We start from the raw sequence: 22,774 nt of genomic DNA, 5'->3' as shown, positions 1-22,774 counted from the left end.
GTTGCCCCTCTCTCCCATCACTTCTCCCCTCCCACCTGCAGCCATCTATGATCTCTCACCTATCAGCTGGTCCTCCTCCCTCCCTCCTCTTCTCCTCACCTCCCACACCCCGTCCCCGACTTTTTTATTCAGGAGCCTGTCTTTCTCTACTTATATCTGGCGAAGGGGCCAGGCCCGAAATGTTGGTCACCCTTCCCTTCCTAAGGATGCTGCGTGACCTGCTGAGTTTCCCCAGCACGCTGGTGTTTGTGCCTCGCCGAAGGGAGCACGGAGCAGGGAGGATGGGAGCAGATTCAGAGACAAATTGGCAGTGGGCAGTAGGTTGGGGGTGGGTTAGAATGATACAGGAGGAGCATGAAAGCAGCACAGAGGAGGTTCCCCCCCCCCCACCCCCACCACCACTCCCCACAAACCTCGCTCAGAACCTACTTACAGCCGGCCAGGGTGCAGCAGCGGGCAATGCTGGAGCAGGGTCCGGAGCCCAGGCTGTTGTAGGCCGCCACTTCCATCGCATAGTCACAATTGGGTTGGAGGTTGGTGAGCTCAGCAAAGTTGTTCTTCGTATCTATGGTCTGTGAGGAGAACTCGTCGTCTTCTGGCCAGTACTTCAGCTGTAGAAACAGAAAATGGACTATTAATTTCATCGTGTTTTGTTGCTCCACCGCCTGCTTACTCCACACAGTGGGGCACACTGCCTGTGAGTTATGTTTCCTACAGACCAGTGCGGGGTGCGGAATGTGGCCCTTCAGTCCACTGAAGTGCTGGGGGGCCCTCAGCAAGTCACGCAGTGTCCACAGAACGTAAAAGGTGTTTGCTGTTTTGAGCCCGAGTCCTCCCTCAGGTGTGCCTGAAATGTCAACTACTTTTCCTTCCTATGGATGCTGCACGGCCTGCCAAGCTTCTTCAGCACGCCTGTGTACTGCCCCGGACCTCACCGCCTGCAGACATCTTGCTTACCTCCCTTCAGCCCATAATCTCTCGCCGCACATGGGGCCAAATTAAACTAAATTTCTTCTGCCAGAATATGGTCCATCTCCCTCCATCTCCTGCATGTCCGGGTGTCTTTCTAAAACCTACTGTTCTCCACTGTCTCTGGCACCTACTGCTCTCTGTGTAGTCAAGTCGTTTATAGTCATCAGACTGTACAAGTACAACCCGACCAAACAGCGTTCTCCAGTCCTCAGAGCAAAAACACGCAGACATGTGTGCAGTCACATACGTCACTGAATACATGGCATTTGACAATTTTACCCTGGGAGAAAGATTCTAGTTGCTGCATCTATGCATCTCATGTTATTATAAACCTCTATCAGGCCTCCTTCCTTCATCTCACTGATGTAAGACCCAAACAGTAAAATGTAACACTGCAATCCAGGAAAGTGGACCACACGTACATGGGGACAGCAGATCTCTGGGTCCAGCAGTCGATTACCAAGGAGACACTTTGCACCTTCTTCACATCTCTCCTTCCCAGCCACAGTAATAAAATTAACTATTCCTTGCTGGTCCATTTTTAAATTTGTTTTTACAGCATGGTAACAGGGCCAACTCACCCATCATCCTGTGCTGCCCCAAATGTAATCAATTGGCCAACTAATCCAGTGTGCTTCTTTAGAATGTGGGGAACCCACACAGTCACGGAGGGAACGTACAAACCCCTTGCAGACACGGGCAGATTCGAACCTGGGTCACTGGCGCTGTGTTACATTTCTGTCTAATCCTTCATTTGTGTTAATGGATTGCCAGCAAAGCTTGTAAGCCCCTATTTTGGGAAAACCTTGCGTTGTGGTACCAGATATACAGCATCCACAAGTTCTTTCTCATCCCCCTTAATAATTCCATTCCTCGAAGAACTGCTAGATTTTTAAATCTCAATTCCCTTGCTAAAAACACGATGAACTGGTGAATGGTGTAGCGGTCAGTGCAACGCCTTTACAGCGCCAGCGAACGGGACCGGACTGGCGTTTGAATCCCACGCTGTCCATAAGGAGTTTGTGCCTTCTCCTCATGTCTGTGTGGGTTTTCCCGGGGGTGGGGGGGAGGGGCTCTGGTTTCCTCCCACCCTTCAAAAACATTCTGGGGTGTAGGTTAATGAGGGGTAAATTGGGCGGCACGGACTCGTGGGGCCGAATTGGCCTGTTACTGTGCTGAAGGTCTAAAATTTCAAAATAAATAATAAGAAAGATAATATTGAGATTTTATTCAGATGGTCTCTTTCTGTTGTGCTGAGGGATATGGGGGGTGGGGAGTCCAGGTCCACAGCTCATTGGAAATGGCCACGCAAGTAGACAAGGTGGTGAAGAAGGCTTGGCTTCATCAGGTGGAGCATTGAGTATGAAAGTAAAGAGGTCGTGTGGCAGCTGTTGAAAACTTTGGCTCGGCAGCACTTGGACCACCGTGTGTAATTCTGGTGGCCCCATTACAGGAACAATATGGAGGCTTTGGAAAGGTTTCCAAGGACGTTCAGAGGGTCAGAGTTATGAGGAAAATTGGGCTATTTTCTCTGGAGCATCAGGGGGCGAGAGAGAGAGAAAGTCTGAGAGAGACGTGTGGGGGAATTATTTTACCCGGAGTGGAGGATGCTGGCCCCAGGCTGCAAGCAGTGGTGAAAACACAATGTGGAGAAACTCAACAGGACAAACAGTGTAATTTATATAGCAAAGATAAAGATACAAAACCAACTTCTTGGGCTTAAGGCCCTTCATCAAGGTGTGGAAAGATGTCTGTAGGCCCTCGAACAAAATGGTAGGGGGGGGAGGGGCAGGGACCCAAAGGCAGGAAGTGATAGGTGGATAAGGGAGCGAGCAGGGGTTGGGGGGGGTGTGGCTCTGTGAATGGAGAAGCAAGGGGGTGGAGAGCTGGAGGAAAGAAGACAAAGAGAAAAGGTAGGAAGGGAGAACGGAAAAACTGGAGAAGTCGCTGTTAATGCCATCCAGTTGGAGAAAGCCCAGATGGAAAATCAGGATGTTGTTCCTCCAATTTGCGGGTGGTCTTGGTGGGATAGTACACGAGGTCATGGGCAGACATGTGAGTGTGGGAGTGGAGTGCAGAACTGAAATGGTCGGCCAACTGGGACGTCTCTGTCGCTGGTGCAGTCAGAGCGAAGCGATCTCCCAGTCGGTGATCAGTCCCTCCAATGTAGAGAAGGCCACAAAGGGAGCACCGGATGCAGTCGAGGACTCCCGCAGACGTACAAGTGAAGTGTGGCCTCACTTCCTGCGGCCACAGGGAAAGGTGCTGGGGAGTAAGGGATGAGTGGATGAGGGAGCCACAGAGGGGAAAATGTGCCTAGTGGTGGGATCCTGATACATTGTGCTTAGAGGTTTCTAGATAGACATGTGAATATGCAGAGATGGAGGGATATCTATCAGGTGCAAGCACCAGAGCTCTGTTTGATTGGGACATTATGAACGGTAGAACCATGTGGGCTGAAGCGTCTGCTCCTGTGTTGATCTATGGTAAAAGATTCCAGCAGATAACCGTCACCGTCACATGGGAGTGCTGCTGCTCCCAGTGTATATGTTCCACTTCCGAAGAGGGCAGGGTTACATTTACTACCTTCCATTCTGTTGTTCCTCTTTGCACTGTCCCAGATACATCATTAACCAGCACCCGTGAATTCCCTGCCCAGCTTCCCATGTTCATTTGGCTTGTGATTCTGGATCTCAGTGCTCATGTGCTCATGTGCCTCACACTTGGGCCTGGTGCCCTGCTCAATTCCTCTAGGGCAGTGGTTCTAAACCTTTTTCTTTCCACTCATGTCCTGCTTTAAATAATTCCTTTGCCATTGGTGCTCTGTGATGAGTAAGGGGTTGCTTAAGGTGAGTTGTTGAAAGGGAAGGTTGAGAATCACTGCTCCGGACCCAATTGTGACTGAAATATTTTGCTTGAGAAAAATTGTCATTGGCCCCAATTCCTTTGGAGCTGTGAAACTGTGCACATAATGAGTCAATGAGGGTCGATTAAAATGGTTTTCAAACATTTTCTTCCCACCCACATCCCACCTTAAGCAATCCCTCACGGAGCACTGATGGAACTCTGCTCTAGTGCAACCTTCAGTTTATCCAACTGAGAACCTGTTTTGTCTCTTGGGCTTCTGGGGCTGAGGGTCTGCAACAAGAAGGTCATTCAGATCCATCTGGGGCAATACTCTGCCTGGCAGGTCAGCTCATGGGCCTCACCTTGTATCCTGTCACATCCCCCAGGGCTGGGTTCCAATTCACCTGGATCCTCTTGCTGTCAATTGGCTGTGCTTTCACATTGAGAGGTGGTGAATCAATTGGGAACAGAGATTGGTTGAGATCCAACCTGTGTTTTGCTGCAATGTTAAGCCACAAAAATAGAACAATATCAGGTTTCATCAGAGTCGGTTAAAGGAGAATCATCCAGGGTGCCCTGAATTTATGAGGAACTCATTTAATAGTGGTGATGGTAGGGCAGCTGTTGCGGACCCATGGAGAGCGGATGGTGGAGACACAGCGCTGCTCCAAAGTGTTCAACTGCCTGGTCCTGATCTAGCTTTAAGTGGCCCTGTTAAAGGAGGCAATGGTGTTCTACTTACAATCCTGCGACGACCCAGTCTGTGCCCAAGATGGCAGTGCCTGTGCTTGGCAGCAGCCGTGAGAGTTTGCAGGCTCCCGGGGGAGCAGCGGACCGGTGCAGGGTACCAGAAATTGAAAGAACGTCCTTGGTTGAAAAGAAGGAGCAGGGGAGACAGCCCTACAGGATGGGTGACTACGGCCGGCCGACCAGCAAGGGGAGGGACCGACATAGGCTGTGGATGACTCGAGTCAAGTGGGGGGCCTCATTGGAGACTGGCTTGTGGGAGACAGAGCTGAGATCTGAGAGGGCACGGAGGGCAAGAAGGGCTCCCTGAAGAGCTCCCTGAAGAGAACTAAATGAATATCTACCATCCATTCCTGTTTGTGGATCACATGAGGTGTGGAGAATAAGCAGGCCTCCTCTGTGCGGGTGACACTGAGGGAAGAGGTCACTGAGGAATGGGAAATAAAGGGAACACGTCGACAAGCAAGACAGCAGCAGTGGAACTCACTGATCTCGTCGCCAATGGTGACGGTGGTGCGGGGAAACTTGCCGAGTTTCGCACCATTCCGAGGTTTGTACAACTCCACCAGAAACTGTTTAATCTGCTCGTTGGCCAGGAGGGAGTCCATCTCTGTCTGCTCCAGGAGTTTGATGGGTATCTCCTTGCGGGTCTCACCAGGGAGGAATGTAACTTCGTTCTCTGTCGCTATGTAATCCTGCAAAGGATGAAAGGAAACGGACATTTCAGGAAGAGGATCAAGGCCGAGGGAGCCGCCGGCAGTCGGACTGGGCGCCGGACCCTGTGAGTGAGTGATGTGTCTCTGCTCCCCTTGGGTCCGCACCTACAGCAGCACTGCCGCTCTAGCAGACCTGGCAACGCCACTATTTTTTATGTTTGCTTATGGCAGGACAAGATGAGAAGTTGGGTTTATTCACAGGCACAGAGTTCGAAAGCAAGGATATGTTTTCACTGAGTTCATTCCTGTCAAGCACAGTCCTGCGGGTTCATTTTGTCCTTTACAGGACTGAAGATGGAACAGTACAGCACAGGAACAGGCCTTTCCACCCACATCTGTGCCCAAGTGTTGCCCAAATGAAACCAAGGCTTTGCTGCTTGCATGGGATCCATAGCTCTCTATTCCCTGTAATCTGCTTCCAGCATTACTCCAGGCAGCCCATTCCAGGCACCCGCCACCCCACCTACATGGATTCCCCACAACTTCTTCAAACTCCACCACCTGCAACTTCCAAATCGCCGCAGCCAACAAGAGTCAAACTTCAATGAAACATTAAGTTTTAAGGGTTTGTATTCTTGAGGGCAAGTTTGAATAATTAACAGTTAAATTTAATCTTCTTCATAGGCATTTTTTTTAGATATTTACAAATCAGTCATTTTGCTCAGTCCAAATTTCCTAATTTTCCCTGAGTTCCCAAAAAGTAAAATATTTTTAAAAAATTGGATTCCTGCCCCTTTTATTGCTTTGTTTGGTTATTCTCAACAGGAAAATATTTCCTTGAATCTAATTCAAAAAAAGAGTTGTAGCTTTAACTTCAGTGATAGCCAGATGAGGAATTTTGATTAAATAGAAAGATAGATCCCCCACCTACTCATACGTGTCGGATACAGGATATTATGACTTCCTTGAGTATGGAGAAAATTAGATATAATATTAAAGAAACTATGATTGAATTTGAGGCCTATCCATGGATTATTATTACATAGGCTTGAGCGCTCGGGCGGTGACTTGCTCGTTGTGCGGAGACCGGAACCCAATTCTTCGTTTACATTTTGCTGATGACCGTGTTTAGTGGGAGGGGGTAGGATTAGTATGGGGTGGGGGGGTCTTTATATTTTTAATATATTTTTTTAATTTCTGTTTTTTTTCCTTACATTTTACTTTATTTAGTTATCTTACCAAGGAATTTATTTCAATAATAGGGTGTGAACCGATGATTTACCAAATGAATTTCTACTCTATATGATTCATGTAAGGTGTCTTATTGTATTAAAATTTACAGTGATTGTTTGTTCATTTGTGATGTTGGCGAGGCCAAATTTGGAATATTGTGTGCAGTTCTGGTCTCCAAATTATAGGAAGGATATCAATAAGGTAGAGAGGGCGCAAGAGAAGGTTTACTAAAATGTTGCCTGGATTGCAGAATCTAGAATACGGAAAAATATTGAGTAGACTGGGTCTTTATTCATTGGAGCGTAAAAGGTTGAGGGGGGATCTGATAGAGGTCTAAAAAATTATGAAGGGAATAGATAGAGTAGATGTAAATAGGCTCTTCCCCTTGAGGGTAAGAGAGATTGGAATGAGGGATCATAAGTTAAAGGTTAGGGGGCAAAACTTGATAAGTAACGCAAGAGGAAGCTACTTCACTCAGAGAGTGGTGGCTAAGTGGAATGACCTTCCGGAAGAGGTGGTTGCAGCAGGGTCAATTTTGTCATTTAAGAGGAGGTTGGATGAGTACATGGACGTGAGGGGGTTGGAGGGTTATGGGCAGGGAGCAGGAAGGTGGAACTAGTGGAGTTTCACTTAAATCGGTGAGGACCAGAAGGGCCGATGTGGCCTGCTTCCGCACTGTAATTGTTATATGGTAATAGTATATGGCATGTAATATTTCTCTCTTCCAAACCAATAAATATATATTAAATAGGAAAGGAAACATTAAAACATGAGGAAGGTAACCTGAAAGGTTGTGTCCTGACCTGTGGGGATTTATATGTTCTTTATTATATGAGAAGCTGTCGCGCATGTGAACTGATTCACTTGGAGATGCCTGTCCGCTGTGAAATGTGAGGGCGGAGAGGTTCCAGTAAATAAACACATACTGTAGACCTGATGAAGGGCCGAGGCCCAAAACGTTGGTTACCCTTTACTTCCAATGGATGCTGAGTGACCTGCTGAGTTTCTCAGTGGAGATGAGGAACTCTGGGCCACAGTGTGGACAGTGGAGGAGCTCTGGGCCACACTGGGGACAGTGGAGACGAGGAGCTCTGGGCCATAGTGTGGACAGTAGAGATGAGGAACTCTGGGCCACAGTGCGGACAGTGGAGATGAGGATCTCTTGGCCACAGTGTGGATAGTGGAGATGAGGAGCACTGGGCCACAGTGTGGACAGTGGAGACGAGGAGCTCTGGGCCACAGTGTGGACAGTGAAGACGAGGAGTTCTGGGCCACAGTGTAGACAGTGGAGATGAGGAGCTCTGGGCCACAGTGTGGACAGTGGAGATGAGGATCTCTTGGCCACAGTGTGGATAGTGGAGATGAGGAGCTCTGGGCCACAGTGTGGACAGTGGAGACGAGGAACTCTGGGCCATAGTGTGGACAGTGGAGACGAGGAGCTCTGGGCCACAGTGTGGACAGTGGAGACGAGGAGTTCTGGGCCACAGTGTAGACAGTGGAGATGAGGAGCTCTGGGCCACAGTGTGGACAGTGGAGATGAGGAACTCTGGGCTACAGTGCGGACAGTGGAGATGAGGATCTCTGGGCCACAGTGTGGATATTGGAGGAGAGGAGCTCTGGGCCACAGTGTGGACAGTGGAGATGAGGATCTCTGGGCCACAGTGTGGATATTGGAGGTGAGGAGCTCTGGGCCACAGTGTGGACAGTGGAGATGAGGAGCTCTAGGCCACAGTGTGAACAATGGAGATGAGGAGCTCTGGGCCACAGTGTGGATATTGGAGGTGAGGAGCTCTGGGCCACAGTGTGGACAGTGGAGACGAGGAGCTCTGGGCCATAGTGTGGACAGTGGAGATGAGGAGCTCTGGGCCAAAGTGTGGACAGTGGAGACGAGGAGCTCTGGGCCACAGTGCAGACAGTGGAGATGAGGAACTCTGGGCCACAGTGTAGACAGTGGAGATGAGGAACTCTGGGCCACAGTGCAGAAAGTGGAGATGAGGATCTCTGGGCCACAGTGTGGATAGTGGAGATGAGGAGCTCTGAGCCACAATGTGGACAGTAGAGATGAGGAGCTCTGGGCCACAGTGTGGACAATGGAGATGAGGAACTCTAGGCCACAGTGTGGACAGTAGAGACGAGGAGCTCTGGGCTACAGTGTGGACAGTAAAGACGAGGAGCTCTGGGCCACAGTGTGGACAGTGGAGATGAGGAGCTCTGGGCCACAGTGCGGACAGTGGAGATGAGGAGCTCTGGGCCACAGTGCGGACAGTGGAGACGAGGAGCTCTGGGCCACAGTGCGGACAGTGGAGATGAGGAGTTCTGGGCCAGACAAAGCACCATAACCCTTTTCCAATTCAACCTCACAGCAATGTACCTCCCCCACCGCACTGCCACAGTGAACAGTCGTTCGGTGAGAAGTTCAGAAAGACATCCCTCCTCTCCACAGAGTTGGAAGCTTCTGGGTCCAGGGGAGTGCACAAAAATGCTGGAGCAACTCAGTAGGTCACACAGCGTCATGTGAAGCAACGGGCAGTCGAGCTCGGATCTGAGCCCTTCTTCAAGACTGCCAAAAAACAGCAGCCCCCTCAATAAGAAGGTGGGGTTGGTGAGGGAAAGGAGCACAGGCTAGCAGGAGGGAGGGGAAGAAGGGAGATGAGAGGTGATAGGAGGAGGGGGCAGTTGACAAGGATTCTCCCTGATAGGAGATGAAAGGCACGGGGAGGGGGGAGCTGGAGGAATGGAGTCAGCGGGATGATAGAGAAGGAGATAGGCAGGGGGAGGAGGTTACCAGATACAGGAGAAGTTGATATTGATTGCGTCTGACTGGGAAGGGATGTGAGGTGTTGGTCCAGTGGCGTAGCTAGGAAGTGGTGCAGGGGGAGTGATAGCTCCCCCTGAGCACATCTTTCAAAAGTGGTGCCTTCCCCTCCCCCATTCCAATGCTGCCTGCACCACCCCCACCCACCCCGGTCTGACACTGCCGCCACTACCCCAACATTCCAATGGTGTCACCTCCCCCATCCCAGTCTGACACTGCTGCCAACAACCCCTCCCGCATTCTGACGCCATCACCATCCTCCCTCATTCCAACGCTGCCACCCCCCTCTGGTCTGACATTGCCACCAACCTCCCTGTTCTGACACCATCACCACCCACCCCCTCCCCCTTCTGACACCACTGGCAGCCCCCTCCCCCACCCCCACTATGACGCCACCGAAAAATCAGTGCAGCCTGCCATCCAACCGCTGACTCACTGTCCGGTATGTGTCGTGGTGCCTTTTTTTAACGTGTTCGCTCCCCCTAACTTTAGAACCTGGCCGTGCTCCCTGGCAGTGGCCTTAAAACCTGGTGTCAGTGCCCGTGATGTCAGTGCGGGAATGGGGTGTGGGATAAATATGACCGACTAATGGGAGGTCCCTGCTGTTGCAGCGGACTGAGTGAAGGTCTATGTCACAGTCTCCTCCATCTGCAGTGTGCATCATCCACGGAGCGCCCTGCAGTTACTTGCCTGGGCTGCACCAGCAGCACCTTCCCAACCTGTGGACTGTCCCTCCAACCTGATTTTGGGGTGGGGGGGGGAGGTAGCAGAAGTACAGGAGCTGGTCTCACACCATCCGGGCTTGGAAATACTTCTCTGGCCCTTCCTGTGTCTAAAGTCCTGGAACTCCCAGCTCAACAACATCACCTTCAATGGAGGATTGAAGTAAAGAGCTTTGTCAGCGATGAATACCTCATGGAAAGTAAATTTAAAAAGTGCTTCATTATTGTGTTTATGGCACCATCTGTGGAGGAAACTGTGACTGGTGCTGGGCCCCAGGAAACCGTCCAGTGGTGGGAACTTCACCTCTCTTGCACCTCCAGCTGTTAGCCGTACCTTGCCATCCTTGGCGGTGAGATCCCGTGTCTTATAGGAGACCTGGGTCCTCCCGTCATCGATGATCTCCCGAAGCAGAGCGATGTTGGCCACTTGGTCTTGGCGCTGGCACTGGTAGGACGGCTGGAGGAAGGTGACGACACTTTTGGCTGCGGGCGAGATCCGGGGGCCTACGTCAGTGGATGAAACAAGGGTCGGGATCACCTACCCAGCCTGGGGTTTCTGCTGATCAACCCTCGCAGTTAGGGCAGTCCGATGATTCTCAACCTATTCACGTCCCTTACAAGCCGCAGAACATCTATGGTGCAGTGATGACATAGGTGAGCTCTGGTTAGTAGGGGATTCCTTCAGGTGGTACATGAGAGGGAAAAATAAGGTTTAGAACCACTGGATCAGGAGAATGGATAAAGAAGTGGCAAATGAAATAAAATGTTGGAAAGTGCATGTTCAAGGTTTGGTCGAAGGAATTGAAAGGCAGAGTATTATTGGGATGGGGAGAAAATTCAAAATTCAGAGGGCCAAAGGGACTTGGTAGTTCCCATGCAGGATACCCTAAAGCAGGGGTTCTCAACCTGTTTTCCCCACTCACATCCCACCTGAAGCCACCCCCTTATTAACCACAGAACCATGGCACAGGATGACATAGGAGCTCTGTGATTAGGAAGGGATGACTTCAGGTGGGATGTGAGTGGAAAGTGGGGTTAGTCAAAGGGGTCCACAGCATGGGGAAGGGAAGAGTGAGTGTGAGGCAGGGGGAAGTACCATGCCATTCATCAGTGAAGCCTCTATCAGGAGGTACTGGGGTCAAGTGCAGTATGCTACAATGCTGGGGAAACTCAGCAGGCCTGGGATACCCAACAAAGGACTCTGGTTACCCGTTACTTCCTCTGGACACTGCGTGACCTGCCACATGTTTATGCACTGCACAGTGGCCAGTGGCCAACTGCAAGGGGCAACCTATGAACGTGGGCTGGGTGGAGTGAGGGGAGGACAGCGAGGTACTGGGACACTGAGATTGGCGGCGCGGGCCTGCCAGCAGAGGGGGAAAGGGCCACAGTCAGTGCTGTACTTCTTGTTCCAGGTCACATCCTGGAGGAGCCCACACCACACCCAGGGGACAGGGTTGGCCAGTGGATTGGTCAGCTCAGCGGCAGCGGCGGATGAGCAGGGTGGAGAAGCTTTGGGCAGGTGGAGCTGGATTCCCCTGGGGCTGATGCGGATTCCCAAACTGTACCTGCTTCTTTAATGATGGTGATGTCCACAGACCGCTTGCCGATCTCTGCCATCCCCAGGGGGACATCCATGGCCTCCACCAGTAGCCGTTTCTCATCATCATCTTCCTCCTTCACAAAGAGTGGGACACGCACGTCGACCGATTCCACGCCATCCTGAAACTCCACCTGTCCATGGGCATCTGCCAACAAAGAGCACAGCAGTGAGGTCAATGGAAGCCTTGTTGATACCCACCAACCCCCCATTACACACAAATGTGGGATCCTGACATAGGAAAAGCCATATTCAAGCTGTGACATTCCTTCCATCACAGACCTTTGTCAGAATAGTCATTGGTAAAGTGTTGACTGTTCCTGCCAGGCCTGTGATCCATTTGTACAACCCCCACGATCCGCTCCATACAGTCGTCGTGGACCACTCCATAAAATCCCCAAGATCTGGACTGTACAATCACCACGATCTGGTTCGACAACCCTTGTAATCCACTCATACAACCCCCATGATCCATTTCATACAATTTCTGTACAATTGCTGTGATCTGCTCCATACAACCATTCCAGAAACCAACCCAAGTCCCAGTGACCTGGTCCAGAATCCAAACCTGGTCCCAGTGATCTGCTCCAGAAACCAGTGCCAGCCCTAGCGATCGACCCAATATCCACCACACAACCAACACTTTGCCTCAGATGCAACAACTTGCTTCAAACATCCTAGGTGGGTGAGCTACAGAAAAAGATTGTTTTACAGAGCATCTCAAAGGAGGAAGGAACTGCAGGGAGTTCTAGACCCCCCTCGGGACCAGCTCCTTGGTCATGGGAGACATCACTGCCGGTGGAGGTATGATTATATTCAGACAGCTTGAAGCCAGAATTGCAGGACAGCAGATATTTCCAGAGGGCGGCACAGTTCGTATGGTGGTTAGTGCAATGCTGTTACAGCGCCAGTGATCAGGACCAGGGTTCGAATCCCACACTGTCTGTAAGGAGTTTGTATGCTCTCCCCATGTTTGCGTGGGTTTTCCCCAGGAACTCTGGTTTCCTCCCACTCTTCGAAACGTACCAGGGGTTGCAGGACAATTGGGTGTCATTGGGCACCAAGGGCTTGTGGGCCCAATTAAAATAGATCACATGATCCTCTCTGTGAAAGATTCCCAAATGACCCCTTCCAGGGAGTTGGCTCCACCAGTGCGTGACCCACTGCCCAGAACCCACTGCTGATGACCTGCAAACTCTGTGGGCAGTCAGGGGGAGATTATATTCCTGCTGAACCCTCACCTCGATCAGATGCCACGGTGTAATAACCGGGGATGACTTTCAGATCGTTGAAGGTGCCCATGGTCACTTGGTGCTCGGTTAGTTTGACAATCTCTGGTTGAGCGGCTCGGGGGGCTGGCAACTGTGCATCAATGATCGTCAGGTCCGATCTGTGATGGAGAAACATGCCGAGGTTACCAAGCTGACGGGGTAGCTCTGGGGAAAAAAATAAATGACACAGCCGGCCTTCTCTTCCACTGGCAGAGGTTAAATCTCAAGTAAATGAAGGAAAGTGCAGATGCTGTTCAACTGCGGCGACACACAAGGTGCTGGACGAACTCGGCAAGTCTGTGGAAGGAACCAGGCAGCCAGTGTTGGGAGAGGCACCAGCTAGTAGGGGCAGCTGATGCAAAACAAGAAGTGTTTACAGGTGATGAACAAGGAGCGAGGAACAAGGGTGAACTGTTGCTGCTCAGAGGGCCAGGTGAGGGTGAATGGTCATCACCCAGCGTCAGGTCAGGGTACTGAAGCCGCAACATTGGAGGGTCACCCAATAAGTCCCGGCTCAGTGTTAAAACAGGGTGAACTGCCCCAGTTTGGCAGTGCACAGATCCGAGCACCAGAGGGATGATGCTCTGTCACGTCAAATCATTGTTATGCTATCCCTCTCACTGGATGTAAAACATACTGGCAGCCATTCCCGCTGGGAAAAATTCACCCTGCTTGAAAAGTAGAACACTGTCGTTCATGCTGTTGGTGGGATCTACTGCATTCCATTAAGGTATGTTGCTAAAAGTTACACATGAGAGATCATTATCCTTCATTTGCCCTCTGGACAAAGCCAGTGGCCTTGAGTCCTGGTTCTGACTGGCAGGTAATCATAATATCATGTACCTCGTTCGATGTACAAATGCACTGAAACCCTTGATGCAGCTGAACAGGTGGTTTGTCAAAACAATGACAAAAAGCAATTGGAAAACAACTGCAATCATGCACTTATTTGAATTAAAAATAGCAAAGAAACAAATGATTCACAGTGTGTCTTTCAGACAGACCTTTTGTGGTGTCGGAGCTGCCCCAATCAGTGTGGCAAGGGAAGGCTTAAGAGCCTGTTGGAAAGAAACTGTCCTTGAAGCTGGAGATGCTAGCCTTGAATGGACCGGGTAGCTTTACGATGGTGCTGGCAGCTGAGTACCCAGCGTCGCACAACCAGCGTGACAAGCCCCAGTGCCAAAGGGCATTAACAAAAATTAATTTTGGTGGTGAGTGGGGTGGGAGGTGGGGGGGGGGGGGTTTAAAAAATAAATAGGTCTCGGATGGTTTAGGACAAACATCTCAAGAAAGGTGAGAGATGGGTGTGGGAGATCACAGGGAGACTGCTGGTAGGGTCTGCTGTAAAATTACCTACCTTTTTCCTGCATTGGGCTGAGTCCTGAAACAGAGGAAAAAACACATTTAGAATCACAGAGCTTTGTAGCACAGAAACAGCTCTTTTGGCCCAACTTGTCGATGCTGGCCAAGCTCGCCCCATTGCCCTGCGTTCATCCCATGTCCCTCTGAATCTTCCCTATCCATGTACCTGTCCAAATGTCTTTTGAACATTACTACTGTCTCCGATTCTACCATGTCTCTGGCAGCTCAATCCACACAACCTAACATCCCCTGTGTGAAGGTTTCTGACTCAAAGACCCTTTTAAATCTCACCTTAAATCTAGTTTCAGACTCTTGGGAAATAGTTTAATCTACGCTCTTCATGATCTTATAAACCTCTACATTATCCTATGCTGCAGGGAGAAAAGTCACAGCCGATCCACCCCTCACATAATTCCCTCCAGGCCCAATAACACTTTTGTTTCTGCACCTGGTCCAGCTTAACGATATCTTTCTGTACGCAACTCTCCAAGTGCAGTCTCACTCTCACCAACACCAACATCGTAATACGATGTTTATGCTCATGTGATCTGACCTTCCAGACAGGTTGACCTCATGGACCGTGACAAGGGCCTTGCTACAGTCCACGCAGCTTAAAATCACAGATGTCAGTGATAAAGGCAAACCACCATCATCGGGGTCAGGGACAGAGCACCAAAGGGGGGAGGGGGGAGAGAGAGAGAGAGAGAGAGAGAAAGAAAAGGAGAAAGGAATAAATAAAGAGAGAGAGAAGTGGATGTGGGGTGGAGAATGAGATTTATTTCAGAGAAAGAGGAGATGGACAGGGAGAGAACAAAAGGGAGGCCCATGGAGAGGAGACTGGGAATAATGGAGGGAGGAAAGACGATGCCAAATTGATGGAGAGAGATGCAGAAGGAGAAAGGGAAAGTGGGATGAATGAAAGAGGGATGTGCAAAGATACATTGAGGAAGGAAGGAGAGGGAACTGGGGAGGGGGAAAAAGAGAGACCGATACATTGAGGAGTGGGATGGGGGAAGAGGAAGGAAAGATCAAGCAAAGAGAAGGCACAAAGAGTGTGCAAAGAGAGTGGGAAGGACCAAGGACAGCAAGAAAAGGAGAGTGATGAGGGGGCAAAGGAGGTGATGAGGAGAGAGACAGAGAGGGGGAGTGAGAGAGAGACACACACAAAAAGAGGCACTGCCTGAAAATATCCTTACCTGAATCTAGTTTTGCGGACAGTCTGAGCTCCTGGAATACGTTTATACACGTCATTGAGCTGGAAGAACAAAGGCAGGCCTGGGTCAGAGGTCACTGCTAACACTAAGTAGAGGTGTACACCTGTCCCACCCACTGTTCTTCAGCAGTGTTTAGTCCCACCCTAGCACCAACCCTCTTCTCCTGCACATGACCCCATCACCCCACTGTGCCCCGTGCCCCTGGCCAACGGGGTTCACTGCAGTGGAGGCCCACCCCACCAGCTCACAACTCACATTCTCTTCCACCAGAAGCCGCAGCTGCTCCGACTCCCGCGAGTCCGGGTTCTTCAGGTCGCTGTTGAACATTCGAGCCGCTCGCAATGACAGGTTGTACAGAACTGATGGGGAAACACAGGTTGAGGGTCAAGGACTGTTGGGGAGAGCTGAAACCCCCAGCATGCAATGCCAAGGAGGCACTGGCATCTTCTGAGTGAGGTGGTGTGCACAGTCCACACTGCCTCCATGTGTCACACACTCACACAGCCAGCCGTCACACTCCCCCTCCCCAACCTCAGAAAATGTCAGTGGAACAATTGTTAGCATCATACAAGTGATGAAGCCACAGTCCTGCGAAGCGCCTCAACACCATTAGTAAATTTATAGACGACACCAAAACTGGTGGTGTAGTGGACACTGAGGACAGACATCTACATTTCCTGCAGGATTTCCATCTGCTGGGAAAGTGCTCCGGATTGGAGAACACGTTGATTGAGTTGGAGTGATGAAGAATGGGAGGTGACTTAATGGCAGTGTACAAGATTACAAGGGGCTGATATAGCGTGGGACTGCTGGCACAGGGAAATGAAGAAAACATTTGGCATATTCTCTTCATTGGGCCGGGTACATAGACCATAGAACATTCCAGTACAGAACAGGTCCTTCGGCCCTCAATGTTGTGCAGACGTATGTATTCCTTTAAAAAAATTAATCCCTCCCTACCCCATAAACCTCTATTTTCCTTCCATCCAAATGCCCCTAATGTTTCGGCCTCCACCATTGTCCCTGGCAAAGCATTCCAGGCCCCCACACCTCTCTATGTTAAAACAAAACTTACCCCTGACGTCTCCCCTAAACTTCCCTCCCTTCACTTTGTGCACATGTCCTCTGGTGTTTGCTATGCTTGCCCTGGGAAACAGCTGGCCGTCCACCCTATCTATCCCTCTCATAATCTTGTAGAATTCCATTGTCTCCTCTCATTCTTCTACTCTGCAAAGAGAAAAGTCCCAGCTCTGCTAACCTTGCCTCATAAGACTTGTTTCCCAATCCAGGCAACATCCTGGGGTAAATCTCCTCTGCACCCTCTCCACAGCTTTCACATCATTCCTGTCATGAGGTGACCAGAACTGAACACAATACTCTAAGTGGGGTCTCACCAGAGATTTATAGAGATGCAACTCCTGAACTCAATCCCCCTATTAATGAATCCCAGCGCTCCATAGGCCTTCTTAATGATCCTGTCAACTTGTGCGGTGACCTTGAGAGATGTATCGATTTGGATCCTGAGGTCCCTCTGTTCATCCACACTCTTAAGTAATCGACCATTAACCCTGTATTCAGCCTTCTGGTTTGTCCTTCCAAAATGCATCGCCTCACACATATCCGGATTGAACTCCATCTGCCACTTTTCCGCCCAACTCTGCACCTTTTGTAACCTTTCACACCTTCAGCACCACCCACACTCTTCCAACCTTCGAATCATCTGCCGAATACAAACGTTGGGGCCCCGTGACGCAGTGGCAGAAGGAGTTGGTGAGACCATACAAAGTGCAGGGCAAAGTTCAGGTTGCCCATCTGTAGAAAGGGTACCAGCAAGGGTTGCAGAACCCTTTGCTGGGGCTGGAGGGCTTGAGTTTTAGGGAGGTTGGATGGGCTGGGGTTTCCTGGATGCTGGGAGGCTGAGGGGATGACCTCTTTAGACTCGAGGTTCCTAAACTCATAAGGGGCCATGATTAAGCGTTTATTCACAGTCATTTTTCCCCCAAGGTCAATGTTTCCAGAGGTAGAGGATAGGGGTTTAAGGCGAGAGGAGAGAGATTGAAAAGGAACCTGATGGGTAACTTTTCCCTCAGAGGGTGGTTTGTATCTGGAACAAGCTGCCAGAGAAAGCTGTAGAAGTGATACAATATTCAAAAGATATTTAGACAGATATATGGATTAGAAGGGTTTAAAATCTAGCCCAGGGGCCAGCTTTTTGCAATCAGTGCCAGGATTTGGGCTCCTAGGAACCATTTCATCATGATCTAAAAGCTCAACAACTTCCAGCTCAGGTGCTGGCAGAGGACATGCCAAAGGCCGCTTCGCCTGAGAACGAACGTGCCCAGAGTCTGCAGTTTAGGAAACCCTGAGACGGCTTCAGCTGCCTCACCCTTCGGTGTTGTGCCCCTCGTGTGGCCTGTGATACCCACCGGTGTCCTTGGGGCTGACCAGCTGTGAGTGTGCAGTGGCCCCCTTGTGCACGTTGTCTGTCACCTTCCAGCGGACAATGTCTGTCCCGTGCTGTTTGCCTGTCCGCACCATTGGTGTGTCCAGCGAGCTGGAGGTCATCTTGCTTTGACGGAGCATGTAGTGATCTTCCTTAAACCCGACCATGGGACCTGGGAACAGAATCAATAATGTAACTGTGCATTCTGAAGGATGGTCTGAATAAAGTTCTTGAGAACGATCAAAGGACTTGAAAGTGCCGAATTATGTGGAGCATTGAGAGGCAAGTCTGATCGCATGGGTTATGTTGACACCAGTGTTCATTTACAGCAGTGGTCTTCAAACTTTTTCATCCCACCCACATCCCACCTTACTAATCACAGAGCACTGATGACATAGGGATTGCTTAGGGTGGTGTGTGAGTGGGAAAGTTTGGTTTGGTTTACAGAGAGGGAAAGTCTGCGGAGGCTGGGATCTAGTGCAGGATCCAAACATGCTGGAGAAACTCAGCAGGTCCCGCCACATGGTGAGGGAACTGGAGATGGAGTTGGCGTGGACGCCAGAATGGGGTTGGTCAGGACGGGGGTAAGTACCTGCGTTGACAGAGACGTCGGAGGCTACAGTAGGTTGATAGTCGGTGTCACTGATGGAGGCAACGGTGGCTCCAGCACGTGGGTGGCCAAGACCAGGGTTAATGGCAGAGGCCACAGGGTCCAAGCTCGAGCCTGCCCATGTGAAGTTTTTTAACTGCTGAAACACGGCACAGGAAAGTGCCCGAAACACCAACGACCAGAGGGATAATGTACTGGCTGGGATAATGCTGATGACTCCCTTTCCCTTCTGTATGATAACCTCTGTTGGACCTTCCACCCTTTGCCCTGACAGCACTAACTGTCCAACTCCTCCTTGGCACAGTGTGGATCTGCCCATGGGGACCTTACTTCGGAGTCACTGCCTCCTACTGCAAATAGCAGAGGGAGGGTCCAGAGGAAGTGCATAACCTTAAAATTAGAGCAAGGTTGAGAGGGAAAACCTTCAGGATGGATTGGGGAGGGTGTGTGCGTGTGTTCGCAGAAGGGAAAACCTTTCTCCTAAACAATGGGCATTCACTGGAGTGTTGAGGATTGGAATTGGTCAAATCAGGGAGATGCAAAACCAGAACTGGAGCCAAGTTGAATGGAATAGGGTTGAGGAAAAGATCTGCCACGATCTAACTGAATGGAGGGGCTGAAACAGCTTGTTCCTCAGACACTCCAGGACAGGCCATTCTTCCTAAATGAGGCTTGATGTCCTGGGGTTGGCTTACATTGGGCATTGCCAACATCCATCACATTCCCCTGTTGGACAGGGCTGAAAATTGGCCCTTGGGCCTTGCCTGATCCCTGTACTTGTGGCTCACCAGCTGGTGGGCCACCTCACGTGGCAACGTCAGGGGCTTTTGGGGATGGGTGCCTTCCTGTTGTGTCCAACCCTGCAACCAAGCCACTTCTCTCTTAGCTTGAGACACTTCACACGGATTCGGAGGGTGGACTGACTTTACCTGTGGCACAGCAGGGCAACATAGCACAGCAGGGCAGCTTCCCACAGCAGGCCTGTGACAAGAGACACTTCATTACTGACATGTCTTCCAACCTTCCAACGGATCATACATACATACGCCTACACTTCTGAATCAGTCAATAAAAGCTATCAATAAAGCCACAAGGCCCCTAAAGCACAAGCAGGGTTAAACAGGAAAGACTCCAGATGTTGTGATGTAGTTCAATACCCAAATATACTGGAGAAACTCAGAAGGTCGCGCAGCATCCAGAGGCCAAAGGGATATTACCGATGCTTTGAGCATAAAAGGTGGGGGAAGGAGAGGAGAAGAAAGAGAAAGGGGCAGGGGAGGAGCAGAGACTAACAGGTAAGGGGTGATAGGTAGATATGGGTTGGAAGGCAAAATAGAAAGCTAGGGAGAAGGGGTGGTGTGGTAGGAAGGAGGTAGGTAGAGGAGGTGGAAGGGTAGGGGGTGTGGAACTGGGAAAGGAAATGAGACAGTTTGAGCACTCTCCAACCAGATGGTATTAACATCAATTTCTCCAGGTTCTGTTAGGTCTCTCTGTCTCTCTGTCTCTCTCTCTCTCTCTCCCCTTTCCTTACCCCACCTTTTTATCTTGGTACCAGCCTGATATTTTGCTTATAGCTTGATGAAGGGCCCAGGCCTGAGACGTTGGACACCCTTTAGTTCCTATGGATGCCACATGACCTGCTGAGTTTTTTCAGCATGTTTGTGAATGGCCTCAGTTCTCCTCCCCTGCCAGCTTCCCTTAGCCCTAATTTCCTTGATCTTTCAAATAGTTATCCACATGGCTCTGCTTGAAATTGAAGACCAGAAGGTGCCGATGAAGGGCAATTCATTCTCTGTGCACTGACACATCATGGTCCAAACTATCCAAGGCAGGTTCATTGGATTGTAGATACTTATGTCACAGGAGAGGATCTATTCCTTTGTGTACAGGCCAGTCAGCAAGATCTGTTCACCCAAACTGTGTCAATAAGCACAGGTCCAAGCACTGGATAATCATGGGGTGGTTCCTGTCTCCACCACTTTGCCAGGAGTGGGCTCCACATCACCACTGCCCTAACCCACCATCAGTGACCTGGATCGTCTGGGTTTAGGGAAGTGGATCCTCCCTGATCACCTCAGATCTCCTCTCGAAAGAAAGCACCTCTCCATCTGGAAAAATCCCCCTGCAATATCCCCCTCCCCACCCTCTCACTGCTGAACCAACCTCTCCATGCAATGTCTGAATTCCAGGAAGGATCTAAGTTCCGACTCTGTGCCTGGGCCTAACCTGTGTGCCTTCTCAACCATCCTTCCCACACCCGAACATCCCGCGGTTTATAGATTCCCTGGCCTCTCTCCCTGCCTTCCAATCACCTGTAGACTCTACAAGCAACGTCTCTCGTACATCACTAAACCACCATAAACTTTAAAAGTTCTTCATACCTAGCAGAGAGAGCAAGGAGCTGTGCACTGGGTCTGCCAGTAACCCCTCATCGTCCGCTGCCCCAGTGCAAGCTTTGGGTACAACTTCCCTTAGATCCCAGTTAAACAGGAAAGTCTGCAGTCGAGTGCAGTACACCAACGTGCTGGAGCAACTCAGCAGGCCATGCAGTACCCGTAGGAAGAGTCACCAACATTTTGGGCTTGAGCCCTTCATCAGGAATCAGGAAAGAGGGGAGGAGAGTTGGCCCTTCGATCCCATGAGCCATGCCTTGAAGATGAGTAGTTCCCTGTTCCCTCCTGCCTCCAAACCCAAGGACGAACCAACACTCTGTAGTCCTTGAACATCAGACCTTGAACAAGGTCGGGGAGAACACACCAAGGGACCCGTGGCCTCATTCTGAAAACTTGGTGCCATTCTCTCCACGACAGGGCTGGACAGTGCAAGCCCTTGGCAATGCCTGGACATCTCGGCATCCAGTCCAGGAGTTCACACAGCACAGAAACCCTTGGTCCAGCCCATCCCCACTGCACCTGTATACGCCTGAGATTGCCTGATCTCAGAAGCTAAGCAGGCTCAGGACTGGTCAGAACTTGGGGAGACCACCTAGGAACACCAGATACTGTAGGTCTTTGTGAGGGTCACTGGACAAAGTGGAGACTCTCTGTCTGCCTTACAGTAGACGAAGTTAAAGGATTTCATGTATGTTACATTCTAAATGTAGTATTACATTCCAATAATGGAACCTTTACCTTTACCACACGCATCTCACTACCCTGTTACCCTAATCCCAGTTACCCTCAGGACCACACCCTTTATGGTTAGAGTACATGTGACTGTGACTGTTTAAATCAGAGATTTTCAAACTGCCCCCTAAACTCACATCCCACTTTAAGTTACCCCTATGCCATCGGTGCTCTGTGATCAGTAAGGGATTGTTTAAGGTGGTCTGTGAAGGTTGCGAATCACTGCTCTCGACCCAATTATTACTGAAATATTTTGCTTGAGAAAAATTGCCCCATTTCCTTTGGAGTTCTAAAACTGAGCACATAATGAGTCAATGAGGTACGATTACAACAGTGGTTTTCAAACTTTTTCTTCCCACCCACATCCCACCTTAAGCAATCCCTTACTAATCACAGAGCACCAATGACATAGGGATTGCTTAAGGTGGAATGTGAGTTGGGGGAAGTTTTAAAACCATTGGTTTAAATGAATCTCAAACGTAATTAAAAAAATTTTTTTTAGAGATACAGCATGGTCACATAGGCCATGAGATTGTGTTTAGCGCCTATGTGACTAATTAACCCATGTTTTGGAACATGGGAGGAGCACCTGGAGGAAACCTACGCAGACACAGGGAGAAGGTACAAATACCTGATGGACAGTGTGGGATTCAAACCCGGATTGGTGGCGCTGGGATAGTTACACTAACCATGTTACCCACCGTACCTCCCTAATGATCTCACGTCTCCCCACCTCCTCGAGCAGAATGTTAAAGGTGCTAGCACACTCTCAGTAAAATACCGAGACCCCTGCAAAATTCTCCCCCAACCGCTTGTCTTCCCGTTTTTTTGATAGGCCGGCCATGGAAGAAAGGTTCTGACCATCCCCCTCTGCCTGCCTCCCACCTTCCCTCGGGCTCTTGCCCCTTTGGCGAGGGTTCCTGAGAGGTGACCAGCAGACACTATCCCACCATGCATCACTCACCCGGCACCAGGCGAAGTACTTCCAGCACAGCAGCAGCAGCAGGCCCAGTAGCAGCATCAGGAAGATGATGAGTGGGATGAGCCAGAGGAAGCCTCCTGGGGGACAGTCTGGGGGAGGAGAGATCATCAGACCAGGTGGAGGTGGGTCGGGGGAGTGCGGGGGGGGGGGAGTCGGGCAGGTGTATTCTCCCTTC

General features: G+C 50.3%; 1 protein-coding gene across 3 annotated transcripts in view; it reads right to left on the bottom strand.

Moving 5' to 3' along the window:
- Positions 1-22,774, bottom strand: part of itgb4 (integrin, beta 4) — a 142,323-nt gene that overhangs the window by 39,443 nt on the left and 80,106 nt on the right. For 2 of the 3 annotated variants that reach the window (XM_069929326.1, XM_069929328.1), the window contains exons 18-29: positions 22,582-22,688; positions 19,422-19,473; positions 17,866-18,054; positions 15,695-15,798; positions 15,422-15,480; positions 14,221-14,244; positions 12,834-12,982; positions 11,561-11,740; positions 10,327-10,496; positions 5,054-5,261; positions 4,182-4,318; positions 434-611 (exon numbers count right to left, since the gene is read on the bottom strand). In XM_069929326.1, coding sequence (XP_069785427.1) covers positions 434-611; positions 4,182-4,318; positions 5,054-5,261; positions 10,327-10,496; positions 11,561-11,740; positions 12,834-12,982; positions 14,221-14,244; positions 15,422-15,480; positions 15,695-15,798; positions 17,866-18,054; positions 19,422-19,473; positions 22,582-22,688 — 1,557 coding nt within the window. The remainder of the gene's footprint in view (positions 1-433; positions 612-4,181; positions 4,319-5,053; positions 5,262-10,326; positions 10,497-11,560; positions 11,741-12,833; positions 12,983-14,220; positions 14,245-15,421; positions 15,481-15,694; positions 15,799-17,865; positions 18,055-19,421; positions 19,474-22,581; positions 22,689-22,774) is intronic. The other variant, XM_069929327.1, reaches the window with a different exon arrangement.

Source organism: Narcine bancroftii, chromosome 3 (genome assembly GCF_036971445.1).
Source record: "Narcine bancroftii isolate sNarBan1 chromosome 3, sNarBan1.hap1, whole genome shotgun sequence".
Classification (NCBI taxonomy): Eukaryota; Metazoa; Chordata; class Chondrichthyes; order Torpediniformes; family Narcinidae; genus Narcine; species Narcine bancroftii.
This window is presented reverse-complemented; position numbering and strand designations above follow the sequence as displayed.